We start from the raw sequence: 13,064 nt of genomic DNA, 5'->3' as shown, positions 1-13,064 counted from the left end.
GAATCCTGTACTGCTTTTCTTAACTGAGCTTGGAGCAGTCCCCCAAACACGTTATCTCAAGAACACAGAAGGAAATCATAAGCCAGGTAAGAAATTGGCCTTTCTGAGCAATAAAGTCATCCTTGATGCAGATCGTGGGCCAAAGGACAGACATAGATGGTGTTTATCAACTCAGGAAATGGGGATGAGGAGAACATACAATATAAACATTATCACAACTAAGAATAGTTGTTTTGTCTGGAAGAGGTGTTTCACACTATTTCTACAGTTATATTGTTTCCTGTTTGATCAGAGATGATTCCGAAGCGTAGGCTTATATCCAAATCCCCAGTTCTCTATGGTTTAGAAGGGGTCAGAAATGAGGTCTAGTTCACAGAGGTTCCTGCTAGTTAATAAATTCTACAAAGGTTAGTTTGTTAGGGACAGCTGAAATCATTGTGTTTTTTTCATTTAAAAAAAAATCATATTGCAAACTGTTTTGGCTTTAAACAAAAATTGTCAGCCTTTAAAACCCAGCATTAGAGACTAGATAATGCAGAAGTTGGGAATATTATTATCTGAGTTTCCTAAACCATATAAATAGATGGTAATTGAAAAGGTTTGGAAAAGATTGCATTGTATCCATTAGTTTTTTTCTACATAAAAAAAACTCCATATTGCCACTCAGAATATTCAGTGGCTTCCAGAAATTCACATGCTACCACACTTTGTAAAAGTCCATTACTCTTTGACAAAGTAGTTCCAGACTAACCCAGATGCTAAACCTTCTTGAAATGTTGTCCCTTCAGTTAACTGTACTGTCTCTGTGCCATCCAGCATCATCTGCAATCTGGCACTGCATAAAACATCTTTCCCCTATAATTTTTTTACCCTCAAAAGTACTTTCTGTTCTCTACATTCCCCATTTGACTAAACTATATAATTTTTCCTTCAGACCTCTATGGAAAGGGCTAAGCACAACAGAGCTGAGGAAGACATACTACATTTAATCAGAATAAGAACATAATCCAAATTGGAAAGGACTTGGGGAGGTCTCCAGTCCAAGCTCTTGGTTGGGTCAGGTCAGAGTCATGTCTGAGGTCAGACAGGTTGTCCCTGGCTTTATATAGCAGTAGCTTAGAAATGTCTAAGAACAGAGCATGCACAATCTCTTCAGGCAACCTCCTCCACTGCCTGGCTGTTGTCATGATGAAAAATATTTTCCTGATATACAGGCTGAATCTCTCATCTCTCATCTGCCCACCACACACTGCTGTGAAGAAGTTATTGTGTTGATAACCTTCCTGTAGGTACTGGAGGGCTGCTGAGGCTGCCTTTACCACAGTCTGTACCAGCTCCTGACCCTCCTCCAGCCTTTTCAGCTGAGGTGCTCCAGCTCTTGATCGTATTTGGCAGATGATTAAGCTGACTTCAGATATAGAGACAGAGGAGATTCATTAGTTCAGCCCTGAAATCAGATGAACCGGTCCTGGGAAGAATGACTTAAGCAAGGCCCTCTCACAGTGTTGCACATTCTATATGATATGTCAAGTATATGTACATAAGTTAGTTCCAGAATAACTTCATGGAATGAATATACTGAATTATATATGTGAAACATTATCCTAATCACTGAACTGCAACAGAACTACATTTTTCTTCAAAATGTTCTCACAATCTTTTATACGGTCACTCTTAGTCAGATACAATGAACTTCCTTTTTCACATCCATTCTTGAATCTAAGATATCTTGATACTAGTAGCCGCGGTGTATATGCGCATAGACATTTTTCATGAATACTTGAAACAAGAGATATCAAAATGCAAGCTCTCTTTCTCTCCTACCATAAATATACATTTTGAAAAGAAAAATTAGTAGAAATATAGTTTTTGTAATTCAACTTCTCCCACTCCTGTTTCACCACTATCCGATGATGCACTTATCAGCACACAGTATAACCTCAGGCTGGGAATCTTAAAAACTGCAAGGGGGAAAACATACACTAGGTGAGGAAAGAACCAAATTCAATAACCATATCAAAAGATATTTAAGCAAAGGAGAAGTATGAATTACCAAGTCCAACCTTAAAAATGTAGCCTACATTAAAGTTAATGGCAAAATCCCTCAAAATTTCAAGCTGCAAGATCCACAATGGAGAATTCACACACAGATTTGAATGAACTCTTCAACTGGAGCCATGCCTGGAGAAGGACTACTGCAAATCAACATGCTAGAGGCATGCTAGAGCTGAAACCTGCCAGCATGCTATCACTTAATAAATGCATGTCACTGCACTCAAAACTTTACTTGGCAGCACAAGTCTGACCTCTGTTAAGAGCCTCAAGTGTGATGTCCAATTCAATTACTAAAAGACACATTAAAATCTGACTTATATGGTTAAGAAATAACAGTAACCTATTTTTATTTTGGGATCAGAGTCTCCCCAGTCTCTTTAAGGACAGACATTTTTAGCCTATTAAGTTTCAACATTCAAATTAATATATTAATTTTCCTTAATAAGCAAACCTGAGGCAGAAACTGAGAGCTTAGTAAAGCTGTTCTCTACCAATTACAAGATATTAAAAAATAATCGCATTGAAAAAAACCACTATTTTAAATAGTCGTTGAGAAGAAGCTTATCTACTGGAGGCCTTCTCTGCACACTCTTCCCTGTGCTCTTCAGGTACATCATTGAGCAGAATAAATCCAGGATACTTCCATTACCTACCATCAACAGCAGCCAAACCCACCTATGCACTTTAATTTTGGGACAGAGCAATGCACTGTCTTTCCAGTGATATCAATAGGTCCATTCTACTCACACTGAGTGTTCTTCGCCCTTCCTTCCCCTGTCTCTCCCCTCCTTATCCTCCCATGCTAGGAAGGGAAGGAATTTTACTCTTCCTGCTCAAATATCCAATAATCATTTCAGCCATCTGCTTCAATACAAGAAACTCTTCATAGAAGTCCATGTACATGGCAAACCATTAGAGATTAAGATGATTTATTTTAGTTTAGTGCAGTGTCACTAGTTTAATAAAATAAAAAATAACTAAGGATTTGGGAAGTACTATGGCTTACCTATGTAAAAACTCACTTTCTTGCCAATACTTTCTATCGCTGCTGACAGACATTAGAACATTCCTTTCATCTCTTTCCTCTTCTTGCAGTTTAACCTATCCCCTTAAGGAGTATTTGCTTTCTCTAAGATAGATTATACACTGTATGCAACATGAAAACCTTACACACTTCCTCTACCATCTGCAAGGCTTTTCTGTCTATTTCTTTAAAAATAATTAAATCAAAATCTCTTATTTGTCTTTTAATTTTGGATAAATAAACCAGGATTGCCTTTCTGTAAGAAAATTAAAAAAGGGATTACTATTTCCAGATATGTGCATCTAAATTAGAAGCATTTTTAATACAATCAACCGAACATCCAAGTCTAGTGAGACTTGGAATGTAGAATGCAAACTGTGTTAAAGAGCAAATACGGAGCATACACATAGATGCAGAAAAACACCCCCTCTATTCATGCTGAAAACATGATCTAATATGGGATTGGTTTCTTTCAAATCATTCTTTCTGCATCTCAGTGTGATTCCAGGATGTGCAAATTAAGATAAATTTTATGGGTCAAATTCTGCATAACACTACATGTGCTCAAGTCAACTGAAATTGATGACAACTGGATGCTGTGTCAGAGGGTAGAACTGGAACAGAAAATCAAAATGTAAGTTCTTATAAAAACAGACATGACATGGTGCTTTGAACGAACAGAGAAACAATTCTCAATGTGGCCTGGGAGAGAGAAAAGCATAGAGCAGCAGGAAGAGTTGACCCAATAGCTAATAGATTATCAGATAAGGATCAATAGTCAAAACAGAGCCAACTGCAAGGATCTGAATGTTCATAATGGCTCTGGATGAATCTAACATCATTCCATAACTAACTCTAATGGAAGGAAAGCTACACCAGCTCCTGATCCATTTAGAGCTTAAAAGAGGAGGGACTAATTTATTACTTCTGTATTCTATGTAATACAAAATAGCTATTTAAGACTACATCTTGATCTTCGTTAAGTCTTCAGTATAAATTTCCTTCCTCTTTTGTCTTCTTTTTTTTCTACAACAGAAATGTCCCTAAAAGAAGCCTGTATAACCTTCAAAATATACCTAAATCAAAAAGAAATTCACATATTCATGTAAATGACTTAGCAGTAATATTTCTAGCAGTGGGAGTTTGCAAATACTATCAAATCTATGTTCATGTTTTATGACTGACCGATGGAAACCAGAAGCTATTCTAACACACAGTTTAACCCATTTTTCTGCTACCGGAATGACTATGAGCACAAATGTCAGCCTGGATAAAGTTTTGTCCATTTGACTAAAATGTGAAGATGCATCATGTCCTCAACTGAGTTCCAGAAACACTCAGGATGTCATGTAGCATTTAATTTAGAAAAAAAAGGATTAAACATCTAACCTGGAACAGCGATCCTCCCAGCTGTTGGATGATTCATTTCCATCACAAGTCCATTGTGCAGTACCTAGGAAAACAAAACAAAACAAAACATGTGTGTAATAAAAAATATAACCAGTTCCTAAACTCAAGAGGAAAAAAAGAGAAAAACATCATCATGTTCTTTCATAGAGTAACTGAATATACAGGGAGCTACAACTCAAGTAGTTTGCTTAATTTGTAAAATGAAAGCCCTGATGTTTGACACTACTTTTTATTTATGCATCTAAATAAATGCTTCAGTAAGATTGTACCTCTCTAACATATCTTTAAGTTCTTATACCCAATATCAAACATAAGAAACTAATCTGCAAGCATGTTACACTTTCAACCACCAACAGGCAACTGGTACCAACACAGACTGAGTATTAAAACCTTCACACAATTTCATTTCAATCTGTAATATGTAATAAAGGCCCACACATAACCTATATTCTCTAGTTTATTTTTTCACTGTTCCTCAGTTGCTTTTGAGCTCGTGATGGATCATACTGTGAAATGTTGTCTTAATAGCTTTTACAAGGATTTAGGAAAGATAAAATAATGTTGATGGTTCTTCTGTTCTTTTGAGTGGGTATGCCATGCTTCAGCCCTGTGTGTATCTGTATGGGATGATCATTCATTGCAATTTTCAGCTCCTTGTTATTAACATCAACCAAAAAACAATATGTGATACTCAAGTAACAGGGAAAAAGAAATCCATACTAGCAAACTCACTGCTCTTGTTAAGAGACTTCTGCATCCAAAGCCAATAATCAAGCTGTATAATTTCCTTACCTATTATTCTGCTACCCTTGTAATGGTGTTACCTTAATCACATAATCAGAATTCTTAAAAAATATATATTTATTTCATTATTGAAGTATCTTCTACAAATAGAAAGCCTCAGAATATGCAATTATTTTTATATCCAATATAACAAATCTAGATTGTCTTGCCAAATGCATCAGCTGCAGCAAATGAAAGATGGGCAAAGACTATTAAGAGATCATGTAATACATCTACCTATTCACCTTGCACCATGAATAACACTAGCAATCTTACCTATTAATGACAAGTGTTGGTCTAAGTATTCTTGAAAATTTCCAGTTAATGAGATGAGAATTTTCTTATGTAGTGTGCATCACATTCTCTATTTTTATTATTAGAATTTTTTCTCCTAATACATAATCTAAATACCTTTGCATGGGACATCTTTATTCTTGTTTTTTTCCCAAGTGGACACAGAAAGCCAATCACTAGCATCTTTATAACATTCTTTTATGTACTGAAAGATTGTAATCACATCCTCCCTCAGTCTGCTCTTTTCTAGACTAAACAAAACTAATTCCCTTAACCATTCTTTCCAGGTCAAATTTTGTGAACCTTTTATCTGTGTAGAATAGTCTGCTTAAGAAATTCCCATTCCTGAACAGGTGGTGTCAAAAGGTCAGGTCAGCTTTCTCTTTGCTTGTGAGGTAAGCCTATTTAGCTGACATTTAGAAATCCAGATATTTCCGATAATAGATGCTGGTGGAACAATGTCTGTTCAGTGGTCTAATTGTTTGGCGGTATCCCAAATCATTAGTTCTATTTCTCTTTCAGAAGGTTAACGGCAATTTTGGTAGACAATCAAGTGAGACATTCAGAAATTTTTCCCAAATGACAGCTTTAGGAAATATAATTGCTTGTTTTAACTCATATTTAGAATCTTTCCAGTTATGCCCTTGATCAACAGTATTGAAAGTTTGGCCTCCTTTCTCTGTAACTTACTTACATGGGCTTTCTTTATGCATTTAATTGATTATTTAGGACTTGAATGCAAGAGAACACACTTATTTGAACTTGAAATCCACTGCATGCTCAGGTGCACAAGCAGTTCTTTAGATGGTAAATTAAAGGGTGTACCTAAAAGTGGCTCCATTTGGTTAAAGAAAAACATACAAATTCTCTAGCAGGTACTCAGGGCTCCAAAAAACTCATGTTTTTCTCTGGTTTGGGTCTCAAATTTTTATTCTCATAAAGCAGACTTAAAACACATTTAAAAGACTTTTTTTTTAAATCTTTCATTGTTAAGCTCAAGTTCCATGTCCCTTTTCTTTACAGAATGAACTACAAAAACCCTGAAGTATCTCTGATGATCACCAGTCTAACTTCTACTCCTTTCAAAAGAGTTGTTTAAGATGCAGTCAAGCTTCCTTTCTATTTTCATGATAAGTACGGTGTCGATTTTCCCTGTCAGATACATTCTTTACTCAAAAACACTTGCTATTACATTTATTTTCTACAGTTACTAAGCCTATATTGGTATACTTAGTTCCAACTTTTCTTTTGAAGAAAATGGTCCCCAAGCAATGACTCTGGTCAAAAACTGGGGTTTTTTTCCAACATCAGCAACACTGTTTAAAAGAACTGTGTAATTTCCCATTCCATGAACTCCACTATTAGGATTCCCAAAAAGAAATTGAAAGAAAAAAACAACTGCATCAACTCTTCCTATGAAGGAAATATATAAGATTACTGCACCCTAGCCTTTGGGAGAATGCAGTGTTCACATCCTTTATCAGCAAAGACAAAGAAGGTCTGAGGAAAAAGTAAGAGACATAACTCAAAGGCTTTTTCCTCCTTTGTCTTGTACCTTTCAGATGGTCATGATCTGTCTGATTGGTAGAGTCTTCTACTGTGTTCGTATTCACCTAGCTCAGCATAAGGAACTGACAAACCAAGAGAATCATGTAAAAGATGTCAGCAATTAGTAGATGAAAATTTTAATTTTTTTCCATATGGCTTATTTTCCAGGCTAGAAATACTATACGATCTGTTAGTGTTCAAGATTTTCCGAATGAAATAACCTCGGGTGGCATTTTACATTGAGATCACTCTAAGGGAATCAGAAGCACAGTCCTCAGTCTTTCAGTTATAACTGTTTAATATGGATCAGAAATAGTGTGGCCAGCAGGACCAGGGAAGAGATTCTCTCCCTGTACTCAGCACTGGTGAGGCCTCACCTTGAGTACTGTGTCCAGTAGTTAGAATTTTTATAACAAGCAGAATTAAAATCCCTTATCCAGCTGCTTTCACAAGGAGGATCAAATATTAACTCCAGTTATTTCTTGCATTGTCACCTTGTTCAAAAAAATTATCCATCTGACACTACTTTTCTCTGTTAATTTATATATTACCAGTGAGTATGTTCAGTTCAATATTATCAATACTATTCTTTGAGACCTAGGTATGAATATCTGTTTATGTATCTAAAAAACAGGAAAACTACATCCAGGATATGGCTTTGGAAAGTTCTTTTATCTTGGACACTTCATAACTTGTAAGAATATCTGATGCTTGATGATGGGTCGTTCCCTTGATAAATACGATAACAATACATATAAAAAAGGGTTCTTTTGATAAAAAGATTATAAGTAACAAAAGTTGTGAAACAAAATTCATCATGAATATTATTATCAAAAATATTAATCTTCCTTTTATCCCTCAAAATGAATGGCCTTCTTATATGCTATGAAAAATAATTGACTGTATTATTGATGCAACAGTACAAATGGCAGGTAGGAGACTCATAAACATGGTGTCTGTTCTTTTTCATGTGGATGTTAGAGTGGTTGGCCACATAATAAACATCTGGCAAATTCTGGGATCATCATAAAGTACATTTCATATCACATTAGTTCACTTCAACTGTGATGTAACTGATGATGCTTGTAACTAACCACCAGTAACAACACGGTTTCTCCTAGAACTGCCAGCAAGGTTTCAAATCTGTTCTACCTAAGATAGAATCAATTTACAAATCCAAATCAAAGGAGATGCTGGAATCAGAAACATATCAAACCTTGTCAGCCCCCACCTACACCCTTCCCTGATCCAAATTTTACAAGTTCTATTTAATGTAGAGCCATACATTAAAAATATGCATTTCTACAGGTTTCACAGTTTCATCTAGAGTTTAGTGAAAAGGATTTTCAGGGCCACAAAGGAAATGATGTAACCATTTTCTCCATATTTTTGTAGCCACAAGATAGCTGGCTGTTGGTAAATGTAATTACTCTTTGTGCCTCCAAACCACAAAAAAATAATAATAGTTTTCCCTGTACGTGCTGAACATAGAGCTATAGCCATAATCATCCCCTGACGAAGTAATAGCACGTGTTGTGAACACAAAGCCATATTGGAATTGCATTCCACATCCTAAAAGTACCTCTTTCCAAATAAAAATATGTTAACTCATTTGAAATTTGAAAAGGATATTAAACATATCCCCATCTGATGCCTGGTTCTAGTTGGTCTTTTATTTCTAGAATGCTGTTACACAGCAGAATGGTTTGCATGTTTCCCCTTCCCCTTTTTTCTATGCAACAATCCCAAGTATTTTCAAGTTCTGTTGTCAAAGTTGTCTTTTATCACTAATAACTTTATTGTTCTTCTTTCCAAACACAGATTCTAGCACACAGAGCTCATCTGGAGAAGGTAATATGATCTCTCTACCATATCTAAGTATTGTATTGATGAATCACATATATCTCCACTTTACCTGCATCTACCTCTCATATTTGAAATTTATCACCATTTCATGTTGCGACAGGACACAATAATAATAACAACTAGCTGTTGGCTCTTCAGTATTGAATTGAATTGTACAGTAGCCATGATTTTAACCCAAGAAGGTTTGTTATGATACAGGAGTTAAGAGTTTCTTACCTGCATTCCTCTATGTTACTTAAGTCAAGAATTTCCATGTCCATATTTTTGAACTAAATGTTTCAGAAAGGCAATCACTCAGAGTGATGAGAGACTGCTTCCCTTATGCTCTGTCCCAGTGTGACATTTGATCAGCTGAAGGTAGTTGAATTCACCCATTATTACTACCTCATTAGGCTTACATGATTCTTTGATCTCCTTCAACGTTTTGGACTCAATATCCGTTTCCTGATCAGAAAGTTCAACAGTATAGCCCTAATACAGCTCCCCCAGCTCTATGACCTAATCTGTCCTTCCTGTTCAGTTTATAGCAAAGTATTACACTCTCCTCTTGATTTTTGTCATGCCAACATTCTTCTGTAATGGCTACTATGTCAAGATTCTCCTTCTTTGCCAAGAATTTCAAGTTACTTTTTTTTAATCTTACGTATCTCATGTTGGTGTAGAGTGTGTTGTATGCATTTGGCGAAGCAGAGAGTTGGCCACTTCATTTTTTATTTAACTTTCAAGTTTGATATTGTATTACCTTTCCAGCATTTCTCCTCTTTCAGCTTTCTTGCACATTTGATTCTTGTCCCCTACACCTTTTTGTATGACTAACATCACTAGCAGATGTCTTAAAGTGGTGTGAGCCCTCATTTGTCAGTTTTTCCTCAACTTCTGTATGAGCAGCCACCCTCATTAATTTCCTGCACCAGCAGTCTATTCTTACTACGGTTCAAGACCAGACCTTCCACAGAGATTCTTCATTCTCAAAGCTCTATGTAAGTATCCCAATGGAAATCCTACTTCTTGTCATCCATTAACTGAAACACCAAAAATCTGAAATTATGCAACCTGCACATTAGACTAAAATTAGACTTCTGTTCGGAAAGGAGTGTAAAGATGGTGAAACTTTACCAGCTTTCTTGGATAAGTTTCCAGGATTCTTTTATAGGTTCGTAATACTGGCACAGAATACACCCCCCACAGTGAGCTCTTCCTAGGCACCCTATAAAAATCTGTTCTTCACAGACTGACCTTCTCCCTCCCTGAGAATCTACTTAGCAAACTGTTTCTGTGGCCAATATGAACAAGGCAATTAATATTTTTAGTAACTCAATTTCCTAAATCATCTTTCAAATTCAATAATCAAAGTAAGACATGACCCTGATGCTCAGATTAGTTCTCATAATAATGTTTTACTTCCCTTAGCACCTCCTGCTACAAAATAAAAATTAAAAAGTCCATAGTACTAAATTAGCCACAGTATAATGCATAGAGACATTAAACAATCAAAAAATATTAAACAATGAAATCCATTTGTGACAGAGCAGAAACACCTTCGCTACTGCCTAATCATCAAACACATACTTATTCTTGAGAAAAAATACTAAATTCAATTTATACCTCACTGTCTAAGTAAATATGAGACAGCTGCTAAATAAGTCTATATAAATCTCATATGTTTTCATCAGATATATTGAAAAGTAATGAGAGTAAAAGAATGTGCTTTTTTTTTTTTCTAATAGCATACCATATTCCAGTAAAGAATCTGTTTTTTAACTCTTGTGGAGAAGCAAGTATTTCAGAGGGGTTTATTAGCATATGGTATATTCAATATTTGTAACTAATAGCAAGGAGATTAAGAGAATAAAGATTTATAACTCAGTCCAAAATATACAAAAATGCATGAATACAAGTCTGTCATTAACTCTGATTTTCAAGGTTGCAGATCTGACCCTGACTTTAAGGGGCTTTCTGTGTGCTCCAAAATCAGGCCCCTTCCTCAGATGTCCAAGTATAGCTCCCTGACAACTTCTTGCACCATCAGTCTGGAAACGTGGCAGAGGAAAGAATCTGTGTTTATTGGTAAAAAATACATATACTCTTCAGATGTGTTTCTTCCCTGAGAATTGATGTGATTGTAAACCCATATTTTTGGTGTGTTTGAATGTTTAAATCCTAAATTCACAGAAATATTTTAGCAAAGATGGTTGGCTGTGCTGCTATTTGGATGTGAGACCTGGCTCATGCTGGTAGCAAGATGAGGTGTGTCTGTATTCAAAGCACTGGCTCTGAGTTCAAAGAGTCTGTCTCAAGCTGCAGCATAGCTTTCCTGTCTAACACTGATAATTCCACACTGATCACCTGGTGCTACAGAAACAGATTGATTTTATTATTGCAACAGTCCGAAATACTGACTGGTTCTACTTCTTTCAGTCAGAATTGCCAGTAATTTGCTGCTAGCAATGGTGTAACAAATCACTGGGTTTTGATAATATTTTTTCTACTTTGGATTATTACAGATACTACATTCAGCATTTAAATATTATGTTAGCAGTTCCTCTGAACAAAAAGCATGGAAAAACCTAATTACAAGTAATTTTTAGAAATGCAAGTGAACACAAAAATTAAGAAGAGTATTCTGGGTTGAATATGGGCTATATTATTTTGGCGACATCCAGAATGCCAAGTGAAAGGCTTTATAATTCTATTTTATTTTATTGGCATTTATCTCTTATATTAAACAACAACAAAATAAGTTTACAGATGTTTTCCTCTGTGGAAACTGACTTGTTAATGAAAGATAAATGTATTTCCTAGATTATACTAATAATAAGGTAGGACTGCCACACCTTTAAGCGCTGTGTGCCATAAGTGCCCTGGTGGGGTAAAAATACCAGGAACCTTTCCACTCCCATTGTTTTAATAACAACTCTGTAGATGTTTCATTTGTTCATCAGGCATCATATCCAGACCTGCCTATGAAGCTGGAGATGATGAAGAGAAAATTCTGATGAGGCTTTGTACAACTGAGTTTTTTCAGAAGTAACTTTTTGCCATGTAATATTGGAGTAAGTCATATGCAGATGCAACTCTGGATTGAAAAATGACTGAGGTGTTTTTCCACCATGTAGGGGTACTGTGTTTTCAAAATGTGCCATCTTCAACAAAACTGAACATTTCTAAGAGTTGTTACAGAAATCTTGTGTTTTCTCAGATAGGTATGCATGTCATGGCAAGAATACATTTATAGGTGGAAAAGAAATATCAACAGTCAGAAAGCCTCAAATATTCACAAACTTATTACTGGGCACAGGAACCATTAAATAACAGCATTGTTCCACTATGCTAATATATCACTTGATTTCTGATAGTCCTTGGGAACCTCACTTCTTTCACCCAATACGAAGTACACAATCAGTATAGGTTTTCTAATCTTGCACACTGCACTGAGTTCCCAAGAGCCTTCTTTTAAGTGCTCCATCCATCTTTCACCTGCCATGTAAGTGTTACGCTTTATTTATACATCATTTCATTAGAGCTAGTATTCCCAGGACTGCAAAACTTGTGCATCCACAGAGGAATGCCACTTAATACTGGCATCTGCTTAGTATTGTAAAGTACACCCAGATGAGAGCATATCTCTAAAGACCCTCAGTTTGCTTCAGGCAGAGATTCACTACACCTCTTATAAGTGGTTTATTCCTGCATACTCTTGCACTGACCTTTGTAGCACTTTAGAAAAGGAACTGTGACTGTGGTTTGAAGCAAAGAACTTTGAAGAAAGTCAAAGGAGTGCTGTGTAGAAACACGTGCGGATTACCCTAGTAAACTGCATAGATGCTGTTCAGTGTTGCTAGATGATCTGTCCAAAGAAATTTTCATCAACAGAAACTCTGGCACATGGAGATTTTTCCTGATTTATACTCTGCTCCATTAACATTAGCCTTTGTAACAAAAGCATTTAAGATAGAGAACTCCTAACCATGCCCATGCCAAGGAATTGGGATTCAAGAGTGCTAGTTGCAAGACGTATATGGAGAAGGTGAAAAATAAGTTCCCACTTCATATTAGTATCTTCAACTCCTTTACAGCAGTTCAG

The 13,064-nt window shown here is 36.0% G+C and overlaps 1 protein-coding gene across 3 annotated transcripts in view; it reads right to left on the bottom strand.

Annotated features, from left to right (window-relative positions):
- SUGCT (succinyl-CoA:glutarate-CoA transferase) overlaps positions 1-13,064 on the bottom strand; it is a 321,965-nt gene that overhangs the window by 50,429 nt on the left and 258,472 nt on the right. For all 3 annotated transcript variants that reach the window (XM_017823290.1, XM_017823298.1, XM_017823306.1), the window contains one exon: positions 4,469-4,532. In XM_017823290.1, coding sequence (XP_017678779.1) covers positions 4,469-4,532 — 64 coding nt within the window. The remainder of the gene's footprint in view (positions 1-4,468; positions 4,533-13,064) is intronic.

The sequence above is a fragment of the Lepidothrix coronata genome, unplaced genomic scaffold (assembly GCF_001604755.1).
Source record: "Lepidothrix coronata isolate B3197 unplaced genomic scaffold, Lepidothrix_coronata-1.0 Scaffold3, whole genome shotgun sequence".
Lineage (NCBI taxonomy): Eukaryota > Metazoa > Chordata > Aves > Passeriformes > Pipridae > Lepidothrix > Lepidothrix coronata.
The sequence above is the reverse complement of the archived record's forward strand: the minus strand, read 5'-3'. Positions and strand labels throughout refer to the sequence as shown.